Below are 25,963 nucleotides of genomic sequence, written 5' to 3' on the forward strand. Positions count from 1 at the left end.
AGGCACAGAAGCAGCCATCTGCAGACCGGACATAACTGCAAGAGAAGTATGCTGCCTTCCAGGTGCGATGATCAAGGATGTGACCGATAGGATACCAAAGCTCTTCAGCTCCAAGGACGTCCACCCATTTCTTCTGATACATGTTGGCACCAATGACACGGCAAGGAAGGACCTACCGACAATCTGCAAGGACTTTGAAGAGTTGGGGAAGAAAGTAAAGGAACTGGATGCACAGGTAGTTTTTTCTTCTATCCTTCCAGTAGACGGGCATGGCACCAGGAGATGGAACAGGATCCTTGATGCAAACAACTGGCTAAGACGATGGTGCAGACAACAAGGATTTGGATTCCTGGACCACGGTGTGAATTACTGGTATGATGGACTCCTCGCCAGAGACGGACTACACCTCAACAAACCTGGGAAACACACATTCGCCAGAAGACTCGCTACACTCATCAGGAGGGCGTTAAACTAGAAGAAGAGGGGACGGGAAGAAAAACATTAGACTCGAACAAAGACGACCCAGGAAAACATACTCAGAAGGGAGGTAAGAACATTTCTAAAACAATCCACAGTGAGGAGATTGGAACAAAACAAAATCTTCTAAACTGCATGCTCGCAAACGCCAGAAGCCTGACAAACAAGATGGAAGAACTAGAAGCAGAAATATCTACAGGTAACTTTGACATAGTGGGAATAACCGAGACATGGTTAGATGAAAGCTATGACTGGGCAGTTAACTTACAGGGTTACAGTCTGTTTAGAAAGGATCGTAAAAATCGGAGAGGAGGAGGGGTTTGTCTCTTTGTAAAATCTTGTCTAAAGTCCACTTTAAGGGAGGATATTAGCAAAGGGAATGAGGATGTCGAGTCCATATGGGTTGAAATTCATGGAGGGAAAAATGGTAACAAAATTCTCATTGGGGTCTGTTACAAACCCCCAAATATAACAGAAAGCATGGAAAGTCTACTTCTAAAGCAGATAGATGAAGCTGCAACCCATAATGAGGTCCTGGTTATGGGGGACTTTAACTACCCGGATATTAACTGGGAAACAGAAACCTGTGAAACCCATAAAGGCAACAGGTTTCTGCTAATAACCAAGAAAAATTATCTTTCACAATTGGTGCAGAATCCAACCAGAGGAGCAGCACTTTTAGACCTAATACTATCTAATAGACCTGACAGAATAACAAATCTGCAGGTGGTTGGGCATTTAGGAAATAGCGACCACAATATTGTGCAGTTTCACCTGTCTTTCACTAGGGGGACTTGTCAGGGAGTCACAAAAACATTGAACTTTAGGAAGGCAAAGTTTGAACAGCTTAGAGATGCCCTTAATCTGGTAGACTGGGACAATATCCTCAGAAATGAGAATACAGATAATAAATGGGAAATGTTTAAGAACATCCTAAATAGGCAGTGTAAGCGGTTTATACCTTGTGGGAATAAAAGGACTAGAAATAGGAAAAACCCAATGTGGCTAAACAAAGAAGTAAGACAGGCAATTAACAGTAAAAAGAAAGCATTTGCACTACTAAAGCAGGATGGCACCATTGAAGCTCTAAAAAACTATAGGGAGAAAAATACTTTATCTAAAAAACTAATTAAAGCTGCCAAAAAGGAAACAGAGAAGCACATTGCTAAGGAGAGTAAAACTAATCCCAAACTGTTCTTCAACTATATCAATAGTAAAAGAATAAAAACTGAAAATGTAGGCCCCTTAAAAAATAGTGAGGAAAGAATGGTTGTAGATGACGAGGAAAAAGCTAACATATTAAACACCTTCTTCTCCACGGTATTCACGGTGGAAAATGAAATGCTAGGTGAAATCCCAACAAACAATGAAAACCCTATATTAAGGGTCACCAATCTAACCCAAGAAGAGGTGCGAAACCGGCTAAATAAGATTAAAATAGATAAATCTCCGGGTCCGGATGGCATACACCCACGAGTACTAAGAGAACTAAGTAATGTAATAGATAAACCATTATTTCTTATTTTTAGTGACTCTATAGCGACAGGGTCTGTTCCGCAGGACTGGCGCATAGCAAATGTGGTGCCAATATTCAAAAAGGGCTCTAAAAGTGAACCTGGAAATTATAGGCCAGTAAGTCTAACCTCTATTGTTGGTAAAATATTTGAAGGGTTTCTGAGGGATGTTATTCTGGATTATCTCAATGAGAATAACTGTGTAACTCCATATCAGCATGGGTTTATGAGAAATCGCTCCTGTCAAACCAATCTAATCAGTTTTTATGAAGAGGTAAGCTATAGGCTGGACCACGGTGAGTCATTGGACGTGGTATATCTCGATTTTTCCAAAGCGTTTGATACCGTGCCGCACAAGAGGTTGGTACACAAAATGAGAATGCTTGGTCTGGGGGAAAATGTGTGTAAATGGGTTAGTAACTGGCTTAGTGATAGAAAGCAGAGGGTGGATATAAATGGTATAGTCTCTAACTGGGTCGCTGTGACCAGTGGGGTACCGCAGGGGTCAGTATTGGGACCTGTTCTCTTCAACATATTTATTAATGATCTGGTAGAAGGTTTACACAGTAAAATATCGATATTTGCAGATGATACAAAACTATGTAAAGCAGTTAATACAAGAGAAGATAGTATTCTGCTACAGATGGATCTGGATAAGTTGGAAACTTGGGCTGAAAGGTGGCAGATGAGGTTTAACAATGATAAATGTAAGGTTATACACATGGGAAGAGGGAATCAATATCACCATTACACACTGAACGGGAAACCACTGGGTAAATCTGACAGGGAGAAGGACTTGGGGATCCTAGTTAATGATAAACTTACCTGGAGCAGCCAGTGCCAGGCAGCAGCTGCCAAGGCAAACAGGATCATGGGGTGCATTAAAAGAGGTCTGGATACACATGATGAGAGCATTATACTGCCTCTGTACAAATCCCTAGTTAGACCGCACATGGAGTACTGTGTCCAGTTTTGGGCACCGGTGCTCAGGAAGGATATAATGGAACTAGAGAGAGTACAAAGGAGGGCAACAAAATTAATAAAGGGGATGGGAGAACTACAATACCCAGATAGATTAGCGAAATTAGGATTATTTAGTCTAGAAAAAAGACGACTGAGGGGCGATCTAATAACCATGTATAAGTATATAAGGGGACAATACAAATATCTCGCTGAGGATCTGTTTATACCAAGGAAGGTGACGGGCACAAGGGGGCATTCTTTGCGTCTGGAGGAGAGAAGGTTTTTCCACCAACATAGAAGAGGATTCTTTACTGTTAGGGCAGTGAGAATCTGGAATTGCTTGCCTGAGGAGGTGGTGATGGCGAACTCAGTCGAGGGGTTCAAGAGAGGCCTGGATGTCTTCCTGGAGCAGAACAATATTGTATCATACAATTATTAGGTTCTGTAGAAGGACGTAGATCTGGGTATTTATTATAATGGAATATAGGCTGAACTGGATGGACAAATGTCTTTTTTCGGCCTTACTAACTATGTTACTATGTTACTATGTAAAACAGATTTTGGGGTATGAACTCCACTCGCCATGTTTGGAGGAAGAAAATGGATGAGTACGACCCCAAGAACACCATCCCAGCTGTGAAACATGGTGGGGGAAACATCAAGCTTTAGGGGTGCATTTCTGCAAATCTCTATTGAAGGGAGGATGGATGGTTTCTAGAGTTAGATGGACACCTGCCTGTTCAGGTCCAGTGGGTTTGGCAGAACAGTTACAAAAAGTTCGGGTTTGGGTACCAGAACAATTCATGGACCTGAACCCAGACCCCATTCACTTGAATGAGGGGCCCGGACATCCAGTGTTTGCCACACTGTTATGTGCTTCTAAATGGCGGTAAAATCATCACCACGGTCAGGAAAAAACAGCATGAGCGCGCAGCTGTGATCGGAGGTATGAGGATTACCTCCAGTCACTGGTGTCGGCTGATGGGACTACTGCTCCCATCAGCTGACGCTTCTCACTGTTGATGATTTTACTGCTGAACAGAAGCGGTGTATGCTGCGCTATCATGCATATGACAGCACAACAAACACCTGTTGTTCGAGGGACCGAACCCCAACCGTAACACGGACTTCCTGGTGAAGTCCATGTTCAGTGCCCGAACAGTAGGTGTTCAGTACAGACACCAATCTTTACTGTCCGGGTTCGCCCATCTCTAATGTGGTGTCATGTATCACAAGATTTTGGCCCACAAACTCCTTCCCTCAGTAAAAGCATTGAAGATGGGCCGTGGCTGGATTTTCCAGCATGACAATGAATAGAAATACATGGCCAGGGAAACCATGGAGTGACTCTTTAAGAATCATTGCAAGCCAGCTAGTCTCCAGACCTGAACCCAATAGAAAATCTTTGGAGGAGCTGAAACTCAATGTCGCCCAGCGACAGACCCGAAACCTGAAAGATCTGGAGAAGATCTGTATGGAGGAGGGGGCCAATATCCCTGCTGCAGTGTGTGCAAACTTGGACAAGAGCTACAGGAAACGTCTGACCTCTCTGTAACTGCAAACAAAGGTTTCTGGACCAAATATTAATTTCTGATTTTCTATTGTATCAAACACTTATTTCATGCAATAAAATGCAATTTAATAATGTAAAAATCCTACAATGTGATTTTTCTGGTTTCTATTTTTACATTCTGTCTCTCACAGGTGAAGTGAACCTACGATAATAATTACAGACCTCTCCATTCTGTGTAGGTGGGAAAACTGCAAAGTCGGCAGAGTATCAAATACTTATTTTCCCCACTGTATATGGGAACTTTATTACTCTAAGGGAGAACCAGACAGAATTGTGCTGCTTTACGAGGGCCACAAACAAGAGAGCAGAACTCGAACCATGGTATAATAATAATAATAATAATAATTTTTATTTATATAGCGCCAACATATTCCGCAGCGCTTTACAAATTATAGAGGGGACTTGTACATACAATAGACATTACAGCATAACAGAAATACAGTTCAAAACAGATACGAAGAGGAGTGAGGGCCCTGCTCGTAAGCTTACAAACTATGAGGAAAAGGGGAGACACGAGAGGTGGATGGTAACAATTGCTATAGTTATTCGGACCAGCCATAGTGTAAGGCTTGGGTGTTCATGTAAAGCTGCATGAACCAGTTAATTAATTTTTTTTTTTTTTTTTTTTTTTTTTTTAATATAGGCCACACAGGGATCGTTAGGTTAATGCATTGAGGCGGTAGGCCAGTCTGAACAAATGAGTTTTTAGGGCACGCTTAAAACTGTGGGGATTGGGGATTAATCGTATTATCCTAGGTAGTGCATTCCAAAGAATCGGCGCAGCACGTGTAAAGTCTTGGAGACGGGAGTGGGAGGTTCTGATTATTGAGGATGCTAACCTGAGGTCATCAGCGGAGCGGAGGGCACGGGTAGGGTGGTAGACTGAGACCAGAGAGGAGATGTAGGGTGGTGCTGAGCCATGGAGTGCTTTGTGGATGAGGGTAGTAGTTTTGTACTGGATTCTTGAGTGGATGGGTAACCAGTGTAATGACTGGCACAAGGTAGAGGCATCGGTGTAACGGTTGGTGAGGAATATGATCCTGGCAGCAGCATTCAGGACAGATTGGAGCGGGGAGAGTTTGGTAAGAGGGAGGCCGATTAGTAGAGAGTTACAATAGTCCAGACGAGAATGAATAAGTGAAACAGTAAGAGTTTTTGCAGAGTCGAAAGTAAGAAAAGGGCGAATTCTAGAAATGTTTTTGAGATGCAGGTAAGAAGAGCGAGCCAGTGATCGGATGTGGGGGGTGAATGAAAGGTCAGAATCAAGGATGACCCCAAGGCAGCGGGCATGTTGCTTTGGAGTAATGGTGGAACCGCAAACGGAGATGGCAATGTCAGGCAAAGGTAGGTTAGTAGAGGGAGAAAACACGAGGAGTTCAGTTTTTGACAGGTTTAGTTTCAGATAGAGGGAGGACATGATGCTAGAGACAGCGGTAAGACAATCACTGGTGTTTTCTAATAAGGCAGGCGTGAGATCAGGAGAAGAAGTGTATAGTTGGGTGTCGTCAGCATAGAGATGGTACTGGAAGCCAAATCTACTGATTGTTTGTCCAATAGGGGCAGTATACAAAGAGAAGAGGAGGGGGCCTAGGACTGATCCTTGAGGAACCCCAACAGTAAGGGGAAGGTGAGAGGAGGAGGAACCAGCGAAACATACAGTGAAGGATCGGTCAGAGAGATAGGAGGAGAACCAGGAGAGAACGGTGTCCTTGAGGCCGATGGAGCGGAGCATAGTGAGGAGGAGCTGATGATCCACAGTATCAAATGCTGCAGAGAGATCCAAGAGAATTAGCATGGAGTAGTGACCATTAGATTTAGCTGTTAGTAGGTCATTAGAGACTTTAGTGAGGGCAGTTTCAGTAGAGTGTAAAGAGCGGAAGCCAGATTGAAGAGGGTCGAGAAGAGAGTTATCTGAGAGATAGCGGGTAAGACGGGAGTGGACCAGGCGTTCGAGGAGTTTAGAGATGAAGGGAAGATTAGAGACAGGTCTATAATTAGCGGCACAGTTTTGGTCGAGGGATGGTTTTTTAAGTAATGGATGTATGATGGCATGCTTAAATGAGGAGGGAAAAATACCGGAAGTGAGGGAAAGGTTGAATATTTTTGTTAGGTGAGAGGTGACAGCCGGGGAAAGGGACTGGAGGAAATGTGACGGAATGGGGTCACTGGTGCAAGTGGTCGGGCGAGAAGATGCAAGGAGCCTGCTTACTTCTTCTTCTGTAACTGGTTCAAAGTCAGAGAGTGAACTAGATGCAGTGGGGGAGGGAGGACAGTGCATGGTATGAAGAGATTGGGAGATGATTTCCTGTCGAATATGGTCAATTTTTTCTTTGAAGTAATTGGCCAGATTGTCAGCACGGAGATCCGTGGTTGGGGCCTGCGCTCTTGGGTTGAGTAGGGACTGGAACGTGTCAAAGAGACGTTTAGGGTTATTGGACAGGGAGGTGATGAGGGTGTTGAAGTAGGTTTGTTTGGAGAGGTGAAGGGCAGAATTGTATGTCTTTAGCATGAACTTATAATGGATGAAATCTTCGGGTAGATTAGATTTTCTCCACAGACGTTCTGCGCACCTGGAGCACCGCTGCAGGAAACGTGTTTGCAGCGTGTGCCACGGTTGTTGCCGTCTGTGCCGAGTTGTTTTATGTATAGGAGGAGCAGCTTCATCCAGGGCACTTTGCAGGGTTTCATTGTAATGCTTCAGAGCAGAATCAGGACATGAGATGGAGGAGATTGGGGCCAATGAGGACTGCAAGTTCTTCATAAGTTCCTGGGTGTTAATGGCCTGTATGTTTCTATAAGTGTGGAAAGTGGGGGTGACCTGAGCGGGATGGCAGTTCTTGATAGAGAATGAAAGAAGGTGGTGGTCAGAGAGTGGGAGAGGGGAGTTTGTGAAATCATCCACTGAGCAAAGCCGGGAGAAGACCAAGTCAAGGGAGTTTCCATCTTCATGTGTTGGCGAGTTAGTATGCTGCGAGAGGCCGAAAGAGGAGGTTAGAGCCAAAAGGTGAGAAGCAGATGGGGAGAGGGGAGAGGCAATAGGGATGTTGAAATCACCCATGATAAGGGTGGGGGTGTCACAGGAAAGAAAGTGTGGAAGCCAGGTGGCAAAGTGATCCAGGAACTGATGAGAGGGGCCGGGAGGACGATACACCACCACCACTCGCATGGAGAAGGGGACGTAGAGTCTGACCACATGGACCTCAAAGGAAGGGAAGACAAGTGAGGGTACTTGGGGGATAACTTGGAAAGTACATTTTGGTGAAAGGAGCAGACCAACGCCTCCACCTGCTCTGTTGTCTGATCTTGGGGTATGAGAAAAGTGTAGTCCACCATATGAAAGAGCAGCAGCAGCGGTGGTGTCTGACTGCTGGATCCAGGTTTCAGTAAGAGCCAGGAGATTAAGAGAATTAGAAAGGAAGAAGTCATGGATGAAGGAGAGTTTATTACACACAGAGCGAGAATTCCAAAGGGCACAATTCAAAGAGACAGAAGGCATGCAGGGAATATTAATAAGGTTAGAGGGGTTTCTGGGTGTAGCAATTGGGAGGTTTGACTGGCTATAACATGGGGGGCCGGGGTTTGGAGAGATGTCTCCAGCAACTAGGAGGAGGAGGATCGAAAGAGTGAGCAGATGGTTAAGTGATTTGTGAGAGCGTCTCTTGTGTTGGATGTTGTGACTGAATGGATCTGCGCTGCTAAGCAATGTGAACAGAGCATGAGTGCTATACATAGGAGAGGCAAGGACAGAGGGGCCGATATGGATGGAGTGTAGAGAGTTAATGCAAGGGCGGTGAATGTGAGTGAATGCAGCAGCCAGGATATAGAGTATACAAATAAATATGGTGAGTATTTGTGTTGTTTCAAGTGAATATGGATTAGATTTAGATTGTCTTACCTGTCTCCTGCCCTGTCTAACTGCCATGTTATAACTGCCGAGTACTTAGAAAAAAAAGTACTTTGAATAAAAAATACACGAATAACAGTGCACGAATGCACCCCTGCACGAATGCATCCCCAAGCTACATCTACATTTATAGAAGGCTAGCCCTTAGATCTTCCTATTTTTTTTTTTTTTTTTTTTGTGTTAAAGCTCGTTAGCAATCAATCAAACTCAGTTGAGACAACAGGACACAATAAATGTAGTGATCAGATAAACAAATGTCCAGGTCTACATGGATCATAGACCACTTTGAAACAGTTATGTGATCTCTCTGAGTAAGGACATGCAAAGTCAGATTAAATATCTATATATATATATCTACAGATATATATATACAGACGCCCAGAGCCTGACGGAACGTCGTTGCCCCCATGCGGACAACGTTCATTTACCTGGGTCTCGTTGGTTTCCGTGAAGCTCCAGACGTTGGTTGTGCTTAGATTTATGGTCACTTTGGACTCAAACTCGGCAATACACGGTATCCCGGTTGTAAACTTGAGCACGGTACCGATTTCTGCTGTAAATCCGTGTTCTTGGGAGAAGGAGCTGGATGACTTCACTGTTTTATCAAACCTGAGATAGAATAATACAAATCCAAAATAAATTTGAATACGACTATTCATGGAAAGTCACTCCGCCCCGCCATTTTTCTTGAATTTCATTTTGCTTTACTAGCCCAGGCCGTTCCCGCTGCTTTTTGCTGTTCCTGTAGATTAGGTTCATAGTCATTATATTGTTATATATGTCGTACTTTATGTTTAGCCTTTGACAGAAACATTCCAATACTCACGTGAAGCAATGCTTTAACATGGAGCTGCTCATCCGGTTATCGTAGACTCGCTCCTCAATCACTTCTGGATTCTCAGAAGACCTTTTGGCATTTTCAAGAAGAAACTCAAAGCTGATGATTCTGCCGATTGTCTTGTCTTTCGTGAAAGAGAGGAAAGGAAATGTGTTGTAGTAGCTTCCTAATTTCTCCGCGATCTCCAAGTATTTACCATTAGGTGATATGGATCCGCTGTAAAGATTTCCGTTCCTTTTATCTACACACCACAGTTCTCCTAAGGGACCAAATGCCATGAAATGTGTGAGATTCAGCCAGGCCTTTCCTCCAGCCACGGTGACTGTCTCCATCCACGTCTTGAAGTCGTCACTTGTTGGTGGCTTTGATTTCACAATATTATCTTGTTTGGACACTGCGTACAGAACATCGGATGGATCAAAGAATAAGGCTTCACAGTTCTCCCAACCACTGGTCCCAATCTGTTCGGCTTGGCCATACATCCAGGGTACATTTTCATTGTCCGGCTGTGGACCTTTGTAGAACTCTCCACTTTTGGTTGTTCCATACAGTTCTCCTTTTGGATGGAAGAACAGAATTTTATACTCGCTCCATTCACATCTTCCGACTCTTCTGGCTGTAGAAAACCAATCAACACCTTCCTTTGTTTGAAGTGGCCCCCTGTAAAGGTCTTTATCGCGGACACAGAACAGTTCCCCTTCTGGACTGCAGATAACGTGGCTGGCGTTTCCCAGTTTTCCCACCACTGCGGCTCTATGACTATAGTCATCTTGAGGATCTCTAGGTGGCAGACCGATTCTCATGGTACCATCTTTTCCGATGGCCAGTAAGAGAGTCTCTGAAAAGTAGGAAATAGACCATTAAACTTTAGACCAAATCATAATCCCTCTGTTTGGCGTGGACTCCGGCGCTTAGCCCTCACCTTTTCGGTCACATGCCAGCTGACATATGTAGCTGACATGTGCCCTTAACAGCTATGGGTGGAATTGTGATCCACCCTCGGCTGTTAACTAGTTAAATGCTGATGTCAATCTCTGACAGCGACATTTACTGGAACCGGAAGAGGAGTGTGTAGTAAATACTGCCCATCGGTAACCCCGTCACATGATTGTGGGTCACCGATTGGACGGCATGACAAGTAGAGGTCTGCAGCAGACCTCTTATGTTGTCATTTCCAGATTGCTATGGTCGGCGCTCATAGCAAGTGAGCATTTCTGCTACACACAGCCGATCTGATCATCACCTGTGTATAGCAGAGGAGATCAAAGTACTGCAACATCTAGTTTCCCATGGAGACTATTGAAGCATGCAAAAAGCAAAAACATTTTTGAAAAAAAAATATATAAAAGTTCAAATCACCGCCCTTTCATTCCATTCAAAATAAAACAATAAAAAAAATCAAATGTACACATATTTCAGGATCGCCCGATCAATCAATATAAAAAAACAATTAACCCGATCGCTAAACGGCGTAATGAGAAAAAATTCAAAGCTCCAGAATTACGTTTTTTTTGGTCACCGCTACATAGCAATAAAATACAATAAGGGGCGATGAAAAGATCATATTATCTACACCAAAATAATATCAATAAAAATGTCAGCTCGGTGCACACAAAAAAAAGCGCTCACCTAACCACAGATCACGAAAAATGGAGACGCTACTGGTCTCAGAAAATGGCACAATTTTTTTTTTTTTTACAAATTTAGGAATTTTTTTGTCTACCACTTAAATAAAAAGAAAAAATATAGAAATAAGTCGGCTCACCCATCTATCTGTCACAGTATCCAAGCTCGGAAGCTGCAGTGTAGCAGGAACAAGTGAATCATGAAGGTAGAACCCAGCTCAGAAAGGTCCGGTAAAAAATGCTTACAAATCTTTATTAGAAAAATATCTTTCATAAAAAAAATTACATATCTTAAAAAATCACAACCTCCATATGGGAATGTAAAATCTATTTTATTTCTCTGTATTTTATGTGTGAATTTCAGATTGAATTCATTCTGATTCATCAAAGTAAAGTACTGAAGATTGTGGTTTGGCTTTATCTTTTTTCTTTTCTTTGCTTTGTTTTTTGGTTTCCATCTGCTTTTTACGTTCCAAGCACAAGTGATAACATTCACCAGGCGGGAGAGAGGAATTAGGCACATGGTGGAAGCAGCATGTGATATATAACTATAAGTCCATCTAGTTCAACCCATAGCCTAACATAACATGCCCTAACATGTTGATCCAGAGGAAGGCAAAAAAAAACCTATGTGGCAAATAGTAAGCTCCACATTGGGGAAAAAAATTCCTTCCCGACTCCACATACGGCAATCAGACTAGTTCCCTGGATCAACGCCCTATCAAGGAATCTAGTGTATATACCCTGTAACTAGTGTTGAGCATTCCGGGTATTGGCCGATATTCGCTGTATCGGAGTTCCGATACTGAGTTCCGATACTTTTACAATATCGAATACCGGAATCGGAAGTTCCCATATTGCAATAAGCCAGTTTTATTCTATTCAGCCAATGAGGATCCCAAGAAGTGTGGGCACATCCTGTTAGGCATGTTAGCCATGTTAACTAATGGCATGGCTGTGATTGGCTGCTCAAATGATGTCATGATGGAGTGAGTGTGGGCAGTGCGTGGGCTGAGACTGCATGTCTGTGTGTGCGGGCGGGGTCTGTGTGTGACCATCAGGGCTCTGTGCAGGCCTGCCGGGGGTCTGTACAGGCCTGTCGGGGGTCTGTGCGGGCTTGCCGGGGGTCTGTACGGGCCTGTCGGGGGTCTGTGCGGGCCTGCCAGGTGTCTGTACGGGCCTGTCGGGGTCTGTACGGGCCTGTCGGGGTATGTGCGGGCCTCTCGGGGGTCTGTGCGGGCCTGCCGGCGGTTTGTACGGGCCTGTCGGGGGTCTGTGCGGGCCTGCCGGGGGTCTGTATGGGCCTCTCGGGGGTCTGTGCGGGCCTGCCGGGGGTCTGTATGGGCCTGTCGGGGTCTGTGCGGGCCTGCCAGGGATCTGTACGGGCCTCTCGGGGGTCTGTGTGGGCCTGCCGGGGGTCTGTATGGGCCTGCCGGGGGTCTGTATGGGCCTCTCGGGGGTCTGTGCGGGCCTGCCGGGTGTCTGTACGGGCCTGTCGGGGGTCTGTGCAGGCCTGCTGGGGGTCTGTATGGGCCTCTTGGGGGTCTGTGCGGGCTGCCGGGGGTCTGTACGGGCCTCTTGGGGGTCTGTGCGGGCCTGCCGGGGGTCCTTGTGTCTGTGTGCAGGCATCGTCCGATGGGACTACAAGTCCCATCGGTCTATGACTGCTACAATGACAGTGATTGACACATTAGCCAATGATGGGACAGTAGTAGTCCCATCATCCGGCTAATGTGTTGAATGTAAAAAAAAAAACACAAACATACTACATACATACTACATACATGCTACATACAACATACATGCATATATACAACATACATACTACATACATACATACAACATACTACATACTATATACTACATACATACATACTACATACAACATAATACATACACACTACATACATACATACATACATACTATATACTGCATACATACTACATACATGCTACATACTATATACTACATACATACAACATACATACAACATACATACAACATACATACAACATACATACAACATACTACATACATACAACATGCATACTACATACTACATATATACAACATACTATATACGACATGCATACTACATACATACATACATACAACATACTACATACTATATAATAATAATAATAATAATAATTTTTATTTATATAGCGCCAACATATTCCGCAGCGCTTTACAAATTATAGAGGGGACTTGTACATACAATAGACATTACAGCATAACAGAAATACAGTTCAAAACAGATACCAGGAGGCGTGAGGGCCCTGCTGCTCGCAAGCTACAAACTATGAGGAAAAGGGGAGACACGAGAGGTGGATGGTAACAATTGCTATAGTTATTCGGACCAGCCATAGTGTAAGGCTTGGGTGTTCATGTAAAGCTGCATGAACCAGTTAATTAATTTTTTTTTTTTTTTTTTTAATATAGGCCACACAGGGATCGTTAGGTTAATGCATTGAGGCGGTAGGCCAGTCTGAACAAATGAGTTTTTAGGGCACGCTTAAAACTGTGGGGATTGGGGATTAATCGTATTATCCTAGGTAGTGCATTCCAAAGAATCGGCGCAGCACGTGTAAAGTCTTGGAGACGGGAGTGGGAGGTTCTGATTATTGAGGATGCTAACCTGAGGTCATCAGCGGAGCGGAGGGCACGGGTAGGGTGGTAGACTGAGACCAGAGAGGAGATGTAGGGTGGTGCTGAGCCATGGAGTGCTTTGTGGATGAGGGTAGTAGTTTTGTACTGGATTCTTGAGTGGATGGGTAACCAGTGTAATGACTGGCACAAGGTAGAGGCATTGGTGTAACGGTTGGTGAGGAATATGATCCTGGCAGCAGCATTCAGGACAGATTGGAGCGGGGAGAGTTTGGTAAGAGGGAGGCCGATTAGTAGAGAGTTACAATAGTCCAGACGAGAATGAATAAGTGAAACAGTAAGAGTTTTTGCAGAGTCGAAAGTAAGAAAAGGGCGAATTCTAGAAATGTTTTTGAGATGCAGGTAAGAAGAGCGAGCCAGTGATCGGATGTGGGGGGTGAATGAAAGGTCAGAATCAAGGATGACCCCAAGGCAGCGGGCATGTTGCTTTGGAGTAATGGTGGAACCGCAAACGGAGATGGCAATGTCAGGCAAAGGTAGGTTAGTAGAGGGAGAAAACACGAGGAGTTCAGTTTTTGACAGGTTTAGTTTCAGATAGAGGGAGGACATGATGCTAGAGACAGCGGTAAGACAATCACTGGTGTTTTCTAATAAGGCAGGCGTGAGATCAGGAGAAGAAGTGTATAGTTGGGTGTCGTCAGCATAGAGATGGTACTGGAAGCCAAATCTACTGATTGTTTGTCCAATAGGGGCAGTATACAAAGAGAAGAGGAGGGGGCCTAGGACTGATCCTTGAGGAACCCCAACAGTAAGGGGAAGGTGAGAGGAGGAGGAACCAGCGAAACATACAGTGAAGGATCGGTCAGAGAGATAGGAGGAGAACCAGGAGAGAACGGTGTCCTTGAGGCCGATGGAGCGGAGCATAGTGAGGAGGAGCTGATGATCCACAGTATCAAATGCTGCAGAGAGATCCAAGAGAATTAGCATGGAGTAGTGACCATTAGATTTAGCTGTTAGTAGGTCATTAGAGACTTTAGTGAGGGCAGTTTCAGTAGAGTGTAAAGAGCGGAAACCAGATTGAAGAGGGTCGAGAAGAGAGTTATCTGAGAGATAGCGGGTAAGACGGGAGTGGACCAGGCGTTCGAGGAGTTTAGAGATGAAGGGAAGATTAGAGACAGGTCTATAATTAGCGGCACAGTTTTGGTCGAGGGATGGTTTTTTAAGTAATGGATGTATGATGGCATGCTTAAATGAGGAGGGAAAAATACCGGAAGTGAGGGAAAGGTTGAATATTTTTGTTAGGTGAGAGGTGACAGCCGGGGAAAGGGACTGGAGGAAATGTGACGGAATGGGGTCACTGGTGCAAGTGGTCGGGCGAGAAGATGCAAGGAGCCTGCTTACTTCTTCTTCTGTAACTGGTTCAAAGTCAGAGAGTGAACTAGATGCAGTGGGGGAGGGAGGACAGTGCATGGTATGAAGAGATTGGGAGATGATTTCCTGTCGAATATGGTCAATTTTTTCTTTGAAGTAATTGGCCAGATTGTCAGCACGGAGATCCGTGGTTGGGGCCTGCGCTCTTGGGTTGAGTAGGGACTGGAACGTGTCAAAGAGACGTTTAGGGTTATTGGACAGGGAGGTGATGAGCGTGTTGAAGTAGGTTTGTTTGGAGAGGTGAAGGGCAGAATTGTATGTCTTTAGCATGAACTTATAATGGATGAAATCTTCGGGTAGATTAGATTTTCTCCACAGACGTTCTGCGCACCTGGAGCACCGCTGCAGGAAACGTGTTTGCAGCGTGTGCCACGGTTGTTGCCGTCTGTGCCGAGTTGTTTTATGTATAGGAGGAGCAGCTTCATCCAGGGCACTTTGCAGGGTTTCATTGTAATGCTTCAGAGCAGAATCAGGACATGAGATGGAGGAGATTGGGGCCAATGAGGACTGCAAGTTCTTCATAAGTTCCTGGGTGTTAATGGCCTGTATGTTTCTATAAGTGTGGAAAGTGGGGGTGACCTGAGCGGGATGGCAGTTCTTGATAGAGAATGAAAGAAGGTGGTGGTCAGAGAGTGGGAGAGGGGAGTTTGTGAAATCATCCACTGAGCAAAGCCGGGAGAAGACCAAGTCAAGGGAGTTTCCATCTTCATGTGTTGGCGAGTTAGTATGCTGCGAGAGGCCGAAAGAGGAGGTTAGAGCCAAAAGGTGAGAAGCAGATGGGGAGAGGGGAGAGGCAATAGGGATGTTGAAATCACCCATGATAAGGGTGGGGGTGTCACAGGAAAGAAAGTGTGGAAGCCAGGTGGCAAAGTGATCCAGGAACTGATGAGAGGGGCCGGGAGGACGATACACCACCACCACTCGCATGGAGAAGGGGACGTAGAGTCTGACCACATGGACCTCAAAGGAAGGGAAGACAAGTGAGGGTACTTGGGGGATAACTTGGAAAGTACATTTTGGTGAAAGGAGCAGACCAACGCCTCCACCTGCTCTGTTGTCCGATCTTGGGGTATGAGAAAAGTGTAGTGCACCATATGAAAGAGCAGCAGCAGCGGTGGTGTCTGACTGCTGGATCCAGGTTTCAGTAAGAGCCAGGAGATTAAGAGAATTAGAAAGGAAGAAGTCATGGATGAAGGAGAGTTTATTACACACAGAGCGAGAATTCCAAAGGGCACAATTCAAAGAGACAGAAGGCATGCAGGGAATATTAATAAGGTTAGAGGGGTTTCTGGGTGTAGCAATTGGGAGGTTTGACTGGCTATAACATGGGGGGCCGGGGTTTGGAGAGATGTCTCCAGCAACTAGGAGGAGGAGGATCGAAAGAGTGAGCAGATGGTTAAGTGATTTGTGAGAGCGTCTCTTGTGTTGGATGGTGGGACTGAATGGATCTGCGCTGCTAAGCAATGTGAACAGAGCATGAGTGCTATACATAGGAGAGGCAAGGACAGAGGGGCCGATATGGATGGAGTGTAGAGAGTTAATGCGAGGGCGGTGAATGTGAGTGAATGCAGCAGCCAGGATATAGAATATGCAAATAAATATGGTGAGTATTTGTGTTGTTTCAAGTGAATAGGGAATAGATTTAGATTGTCTTACCTGTCTCCTGCCCTGTCTAACTGCCATGTTATAACTGCCGAGTACTTAGAAAAAAAAGTACTTTGAATAAAAAATACACGAATAACAGTGCACGAATGCACCCCTGCATGAATGCTTCCCCAAGCTAAGTCTACATTTATAGAAGGCTAGCCCTTAGATCTTCCTATTTTTTTTTTTTTTGTGTGTTAAAGCTCGTTAGCAATCAATCAAACTCAGTTGAGACAACAGGACACACTATATACTACATACATACATACTATATACTGCATACATACATACAACATACTACATACTATATACTACATACATACATACTACATACAACATACTACATACACACTACATACATACATACATACATACATACTATATACTGCATACATACTACATACATGCTACATACTATATACTACATACATACATACAACATACCACATACATACAACATACATACAACATACATACAACATACTGCATACATACAACATACATACTACATAGATACAACATACTACATACATACAATATACATACAACATACTACATACATACATACAACATAATACATACATACAACATACTACATACATACACATACATACTACATACATACATCATACTATATATTACATACATACTACATGCAGACATACAACATACTACATACATACAACATACATACAACATACATAGTACATACATACAACATACATACTACATATATACAACATACTACATACAACATACATACAACATACTACATACATACAACATACATACTACATATATACAACATATCACATACATACTACATACATACAACATACATACTATATACATACTACATACATACAGCACACTATATACTACATACATAAAGCATACATACTACATACAACATACTACATACTACACACATACTACATACATACAGCATACATACATACTACATACATACTACATACTACATACATACAACATACTACATACATACAACATACATACTATATACATACTACATACATACAGCACACTATATACTACATACATACAGCATACATACTACATACAACATACTACATACTACACACATACTACATACATACAGCATACATACATACTACATACATACTACATACATACTACATACTACATACATACAACATACTACATACATACAACATGCATACATAATACATACATACTACAAACATACTACATACAGTACATTCATACATTACATACAATACATACATATAGACATACAGTACATTAAACATAGAGTACATACTCACCATCACTTGTAACTTTGATCCCTGAAGCCAGTGTCACCTGTAAAAAATATTAAAATAACAAACAAACAACATACTCCCTGATCCACAGAAATCCACGAGTGTCCCACGACAATCTCCCGTGGAGAGCAGCAGTATCAGCTGATGCGATCGCTCTCTAGGGGCTCCAGGAATACAATGACGGGAGGGAGGTATCCTTCCGCACTGTATTCCTCCGCCACTGTAAAAAAATAGTCCCTAGTCTCCCTTTTGGCACTGCTGTGTGAGAAATCTTCCCATGCAGCTTTTGCCATAAAGTGAGACCAGTGAACTACAGTAACCTCAGTGATGCACTGCAGGAGCCATTGTCTCCTGTCAGTGTGTCACTGGAGGTCCTCTAGACCAGTGACATCACCCAATGTCACTGTTCTATAGGGGAGATCGTCGTGGGACACTCGTTATTAATTGGACTATGGCGGACAGGGAGTATACGGTTTATTATTTTACATTTTTTGCAGGCGCTGAAGTATAGTAAGTATGGTTAAATGGAGAATATTAACATACTATTTTCTGGCTGTGTCTTTATTTTTTTAACTCTTTCACTACTCTAGGATTAATAATGGATAGGCATCTTATTGACGCCTCTCCATTATTAACCCGGCTTAATGTCACCTTACAATAGCAAGGTGACATTAACCCCTTATTACCCCATATCCCCCCGCTACTCGGGAGTGGGAAGAGAGGGGCTAAGTGCCGGAATTGGCGCATCTTACAGATGCGCCATTTCTGGGGTGGCTGCGGACTGGTATTTGTAGCCGGGGGGGCAATATCCATGGCTCCTCTCTAGGCTATGACTATCAGCCCGCAACTGTCTGCGTAGCCTTTACTGGCTATGAAATATAGGGGGACCCCACATCATTTTTTTTTCTGATACTGGGTCATGAGGTTCTTCCTCTTCAGATACTCCAGTATAGCGTCCCTTAGAATTCCCTCCAGGATTTTTCCCACAGTAGAGGTTAAGCTTACTGGCCTATAATTTCCGAGTTCAGTTTTTGTTCCCTTTTTGAATATTGCCACCACATTTGCTATACGCCAGTCCTGTGGTACAGACCCTGTTATTATGGAGTCTTTAAAGATGAAAAATAATGGTCTATCAATGACTGTACTTAATTCCTGCAGTACTCGAGGGTGTATCCCATCCGGGCCGGAGATTTGTCAATTTTAGTGATTTTTAGACGCCGCCGCACTTCCTGCTGGGTTAAGCAGGTGACATTTATTTGGGAATTATCACTGATCATATTGTCGCCATGGGATTTTCTTGTGTACATACTGATGAAAAAAAGTCATTTAGCATATTGGCTTTTTCCTCATCCTCATCCACCATTTCACCCAGACTATTTTTAAGGGGCCAACACTATCATTTTTTAGTTTCTTACTATTTACGTAGTTAAAGAATATTTTGGGATTATTTTTACTCTCTCTGGCAATGAGTCTCTCTGTCTCAATCTTTGCTGCCTTGATTTGCTTTTTACAGAATTTATTTAATTTTTTGTATTTATTTAATGCCTCATCACTACCTACTTCCTTTAATTCTCTAAATGCTTTCTTTTTGTCACTTATTGCGCCCCTTACAGCTCTATTTAGCCATATTGGTTTCCTCCTATTTCTAGTGTGTTTATTCCCATACGGTATATACTGTGCACAGGTCCTATCCAGGATGCTAATAAACGTCTCCCATTTTCTTTGTGTATTTTTGTGTCTCAGGATATCGTCCCAGTTAATTGCACCAAGATCCTCTCTCATCCGTTGGAAATTTGCCCTCCTGAAGTTTAGTGTCTTTGTCACCCCTCTACTACACATCTTATTAAAGGATACATGAAAACTTATTATTTTGTGATCACTAGGGTTGAGCGACCTTGACTTTTTTAGGGTCGAGTCGGGTTTCGCGACTATCTCAAAAGTCGAGTCGAGTGAAATCGGCCGACTATGGCGAAAAGTCGAGGATCGACCGAAACACGAAACCCAATGCAAAGTCAATGGGGAATTTTTTTTTTCTCTCGCTCTCTCTTTCTCTCTCTCTCTCTCCCTCCCTCCTCCGTCCCTGAACTGAAAAGCTAGTGTTACACATTGCAAATCGCTACAGCGCACAAGCGACAACATGGCGATATGCGTCCACGCCCCTAAGACCTATGTCATCACTCTGCCCACGCTCCTTCATTGGCTGAAAAAATGGTGCCAAGTGCGTCATACGAAACGCGACTTTGGCGCGAAAGTCGCGTACCGCATGGCTGACCCCACACAGAGATCGGGTCGGGTTTCATGAAACCCGACTTTGCCAAAAGTCGGCGACTTTTGAAAATGACCGACCCGTTTCGCTCAACCCTAGTGATCACTATTCCCCCAGTGACCCCCAACCCTTATATTTGCTATGCGGTCTGGCCTGTTGGTCTGTATTCGGTCTAGCAGTGCCCCCCTTCTTGTTGGGTCCTGAACCAGTTGTGAATGGTATGCAAAGGCTAAGAACGGTTGTTGGAAACGCGTCTGCCCACATTACATTCCCATGTGGAGGTTGTGATTTTTTAAGATATGTAACTTTTTTTAATGAAAGATAGAGTAAGTGGTGGAGCATGGATTCAGTGGCTCTGAACTCTGTCACATTTATTATCAGTATCTCGCAATTAATGTGGTCCAATGACAGATCAGCCCATCTGGAACTTACCAGATTTGCCCAGTGGCCGGTACGGCCATGTGAACATTGTCGATTATGCCACATTTCCATGACATTAAAACAATTACAAGGATTCCTAATGCATCTTTATAATGTTACCTTGATTTTTCGGATTTTTTGTACTAGAGAAAAGTAAAATATGTTCTTACCTGGATGTTTCACTTTGAGGGAAATCAGTTTTTTGGCTGACTTCATTGTTCTCTTGTGGTTTGTGGTGGCCTTGGAATGTGGTCAATCTGCTGGACTTGTGGTTGGATCAGTAGAGTCAGTAGAATCCTGGTGTAATAGAAAATTTGTTAGGATAAATCTATCCCGTGTGTGCTGCGTCCGTTACCTATCAAGAATGACACCGCACACCCAGGTGACAGAATAGCATTCCGTCAATACTGATGCTTTATTATGATTTTATAGTCGCATATAGAAAGGGGAGGTTAGTTAAGGATCATATGGTCAAGCTTCTCTGTTATTGGTTATCTAAATATATGGAATATTGTGATTAAGGCACAGCGGCAGGCTGATTAAGCAATTAATGTATAACTGTCTCTTTTTCTGTAATTAAGCCAAAGGTTGAGAAATCTGGTGTTCAGTTCCTCTTTATTTCTGGAAAGTCCCAAGGCGTTGTCTGGTCTGTGGTGGCCATTTTAAGGAATTGACTATAAGGTCTATATTAGCTGTTAATATATATACAAGTGAAATCTACAGCTCTGGCAAAAATTAAGAGACCACCACATCAAAGCCCTGTCATGGCCGCCCAATCTCCAGACCTGAATCCCATTGAAATCTTCTGGAATGTAATCAGGAGGATGATGGACGGTCACAAGCCATCAAACAAAGAAGAACAGCTGACATTTTTGCGCCAGGAGCAGTGTGAGAGACTGGTGGAAAGCTGCCAAGACGCATGAAAGCTGGGATTAAAAATCATGGTTATTCCACAAATATTGATTTCTGACCTCTTCCTGAGTTAAAACATTAGTATTGTTGTTTCTAAATGATTATGAACTTGTTTTGTTTGCATTATTTGAGGTCTGAAAGCACTGTTGTTGTTTTTGTAATAAATTTTGTTTGTTTTTTCTGAAAAGGAGAAATGGTCAAAATTAAAAAAAAATATTTGCTTGGAACTTCGAAGACATGTTGTCAGAAGATAATAGAATAAATGAGCAGGTTACATTTCACTCAAAAATATACCTATAAAGAGAAAAATCAGACAAACTGAACATTTTACAGAGGTTTCTTAATTTTTGCCAGAACTGTATATGTGTTATGTATTTCCATTGCAATCCATCCAAGAGAAAACTCGAGAATGGACATTAACAAGTTTTTTTGGTCAATTCAATCACATAAGCAGATAAGGTGTCATATTGCATATTCAGCTGTTGAGGGAAAATACCCTCAACCTGGGACTGGACCCAAATACATTTTCATATGGTGACAGCTTTTTTAGGCCTCTGGGAGTGTGCCTTACACTAAACAGTACGATTCAGAGTGTCTCCTGCCATGGTTTGTTTGCCTCTTGGGCAACTTTCAACATCCTGTTCTTACGTGTCCCATTTAGTATTTCTACTCTGGGGATGGTAAGGAATGTGTAGGCCTTAAGGTACCGTCAAATTTAGCGACGCTGCAGCGATCTAGACAACGATCCCGATCGCTGCAGCGTCGCTGTGTGGTCGCTGGAGAGCTGTCACACAGACCGCTCTCCAGCGACCAACTATGCGAAGTCCCCTGGTAACCAGGGTAAACATCGGGTTACTAAGCGCAGGGCCGCAGGCAAGAGCAGAAAGCACTGGAGGCACGTGCGATTTGCAGGACAGCCAAAAGCATTAACTTTATGTGATCCTTATGTTGCCGTGGTCAGCACCAGTACGTGTTATGACTATGATGGCATATGGGATATCTTACCTATTGTACTTATGCTGACATGGCCACATACGTCTCACTGACTATTTTTCCTGGATAGACTTGAAGCACTGTCACTTTAGTCATTCTACATGTTTTACTACCAGGCTTTAACTATGCTATATCTGTGTAATTGCACATGATTTTTGTTGCACCTGATACCTTGTCTTCTATAGCTCTGTCATTGATATGGTTCTTTTAATATCTTTTGGTGCCTTCCATATATTTTGTCTAATAAAAACACTTCTTTTTTTACTCATTTTGGTGGATTGTTTTACTCCATTCTTGTATTTATACCATTCTCAACTTAGCTGGTTCTCCTTTTACAGTCTTTTTCTTGACCGGGAAAAACAGGTTGTGCAGGGAACAGTGATTCCTATCTTCAAGAAGACCTTCTGTTGGTCAGAGACGGCCTGACTCTGGGGTATGGACAAGAGATACTGGGCCTTACGAGCTATGGGGTACATAGCTTGAGTGACACCCGTACTGGGGCAACTTGAAGTTTTCCCAGATCTTGGGGTCCCTTGGACCTTAGGCTCTCGTGTACTACATCCAGTGCCTCCTGATGTAGGCTTGCATAGGCTGTTTGAGGTTCTTGTAGGGCCACCAGCATGGTTGATTCTTTTTGAGTCAGGGGTGAAGAAAGTGTCATGGTCCCATATTCCTGGAACACTATGGTCGCTTTCAGCTTCTGCAGTAGTTCCGCTCCCAGCAGGTTGAGTGGACAGGTTCTTGACACCACAAACTGTGACAGAATAGAGTGTCCTGGCTGAGTCCACACCCTCAGGGGCTTTGTAAGCAGGGAGTGCCTGACCTGGCCATCAATCCTCACGCAAGACACAGAGGATTCTGCAAGATAGGTGGGGTCAGGGAGTTCCATTTGTTGCATCACACTTCTGGCTACACCAGTGTCCACAAGAAAAGTTCTGGCAACCCCATCCATCTTCAGGGCAATTTGGGGTATTAGTCCCACTGGTGAGGTTTTGCATGTTAATAGTGTGGTGTCTTGTGGACCTGGCTTGCCCCTGACCTATGGGTGGGGCTCCTCACTGTTTGCTGTGGCTCCTCCCTTACCTGTCCATCTGGGCAAATTCTTGGGTTGCATAGGTGCTCTGCACTCATTCTTCTCTCTTCATACAGGTAAACAGATCATTCATTCTCTGAGCTGAAATATCCTGCATGTCTATTGCTCCAGTCCCTGACAGCAAGCAGCTTGAATGGTAAACAGATCATTCGTTCTCTGAGCTGAAATATCCTGCATGTCTATTGCTCCAGTCCCTGACAGCAAGCAGCTTGAATGGTAAACAGATCATTCATTCTCTGAGCTGAAATATCCTGCATGTCTATTGCTCCAGTCCCTGACAGCAAGCAGCTTGAATGGTAAACAGATCATTCATTCTCTGAGCTGAAATATCCTGCATGTCTATTGCTCCAGTCCCTGACAGCAAGCAGCTTGAATGGTATCTGAGTCATTCCATCTTCGGCATTGAATCCTGCATATATCTATATATGTTAGTCATCCTATTATGCATTTTTTGTGTTTATAGATATTTAATCTGACTTTGCATGTCCTTACTCAGCGAGATCACATAACTGTTTCAAAGTGGTCTATGATCCATGTAGACCTGGACATTTGTTTATCTGATCACTACATTTATTGTGTCCTGTTGTCTCAACTGAGTTTGATTGATTGCTAACGAGCTTTAACACAAAAAAAAAAAAAATAGGAAGATCTAAGGGCTAGCCTTCTATAAATGTAGACTTAGCTTGGGGAAGCATTCATGCAGGGGTGCATTCGTGCACTGTTATTCGTGTATTTTTTATTCAAAGTACTTTTTTTTCTAAGTACTCGGCAGTTATAACATGGCAGTTGGGCAGGACAGGAGACAGGTAAGAAAAACTAAATCTATTCCCTATTCACTTGAAACAACACAAATACTCACCATATTTATTTGCATATTCTATATCCTGGCTGCTGCATTCACTCACATTCACCGCCCTTGCATTAACTCTCTACACTCCATCCATATCGGCCCCTCTGTCCTTGCCTCTCCTATGTATAGCACTCATGCTCTGTTCACATTGCTTAGCAGCGCAGATCCATTCAGTCCCACCATCCAACACAAGAGACGCTCTCACAAATCACTTAACCATCTGCTCACTCTTTCGATCCTCCTCCTCCTAGTTGCTGGAGACATCTCTCCAAACCCCGGCCCCCCATGTTATAGCCAGTCAAACCTCCCAATTGCTACACCCAGAAACCCCTCTAACCTTATTAATATTCCCTGCATGCCTTCTGTCTCTTTGAATTGTGCCCTTTGGAATTCTCGCTCTGTGTGTAATAAACTCTCCTTCATCCATGACTTCTTCCTTTCTAATTCTCTTAATCTCCTGGCTCTTACTGAAACCTGGATCCAGCAGTCAGACACCACCGCTGCTGCTGCTCTTTCATATGGTGGACTACACTTTTCTCATACCCCAAGATCGGACAACAGAGCAGGTGGAGGCGTTGGTCTGCTCCTTTCACCAAAATGTACTTTCCAAGTTATCCCCCAAGTACCCTCACTTGTCTTCCCTTCCTTTGAGGTCCATGTGGTCAGACTCTACGTCCCCTTCTCCATGCGAGTGGTGGTGGTGTATCGTCCTCCCGGCCCCTCTCATCAGTTCCTGGATCACTTTGCCACCTGGCTTCCACACTTTCTTTCCTGTGACACCCCCACCCTTATCATGGGTGATTTCAACATCCCTATTGCCTCTCCCCTCTCCCCATCTGCTTCTCACCTTTTGGCTCTAACCTCCTCTTTCGGCCTCTCGCAGCATACTAACTCGCCAACACATGAAGATGGAAACTCCCTTGACTTGGTCTTCTCCCGGCTTTGCTCAGTGGATGATTTCACAAACTCCCCTCTCCCACTCTCTGACCACCACCTTCTTTCATTCTCTATCAAGAACTGCCATCCCGCTCAGGTCACCCCCACTTTCCACACTTATAGAAACATACAGGCCATTAACACCCAGGAACTTATGAAGAACTTGCAGTCCTCATTGGCCCCAATCTCCTCCATCTCATGTCCTGATTCTGCTCTGAAGCATTACAATGAAACCCTGCAAAGTGCCCTGGATGAAGCTGCTCCTCCTATACATAAAACAACTCGGCACAGACGGCAACAACCGTGGCACACGCTGCAAACACGTTTCCTGCAGCGGTGCTCCAGGTGCGCAGAACGTCTGTGGAGAAAATCTAATCTACCCGAAGATTTCATCCATTAGAAGTTCATGCTAAAGACATACAATTCTGCCCTTCACCTCTCCAAACAAACCTACTTCAACACCCTCATCACCTCCCTGTCCAATAACCCTAAACGTCTCTTTGACACGTTCCAGTCCCTACTCAACCCAAGAGCGCAGGCCCCAACCACGGATCTCCGTGCTGACAATCTGGCCAATTACTTCAAAGAAAAAATTGACCATATTCGACAGGA

General features: G+C 43.8%; 1 protein-coding gene across 1 annotated transcript in view; it reads right to left on the minus strand.

The window, feature by feature from the left end:
• Positions 1-21,116, minus strand: part of LOC138658386 (uncharacterized) — a 66,019-nt gene extending 44,903 nt beyond the window's left edge. The window contains exons 1-3 of the mRNA XM_069745829.1: positions 20,738-21,116; positions 9,258-10,107; positions 8,860-9,040 (exon numbers count right to left, since the gene is read on the minus strand). Of these exons, the coding sequence (XP_069601930.1) occupies positions 8,860-9,040; positions 9,258-10,107; positions 20,738-20,783 (1,077 nt within the window). The 5' untranslated portion in view covers positions 20,784-21,116. The remainder of the gene's footprint in view (positions 1-8,859; positions 9,041-9,257; positions 10,108-20,737) is intronic.
• Positions 21,117-25,963: the final 4,847 nt, after the last annotated feature.

Source organism: Ranitomeya imitator, chromosome 1 (assembly GCF_032444005.1).
Source record: "Ranitomeya imitator isolate aRanImi1 chromosome 1, aRanImi1.pri, whole genome shotgun sequence".
NCBI classification, from domain to species: domain Eukaryota; kingdom Metazoa; phylum Chordata; class Amphibia; order Anura; family Dendrobatidae; genus Ranitomeya; species Ranitomeya imitator.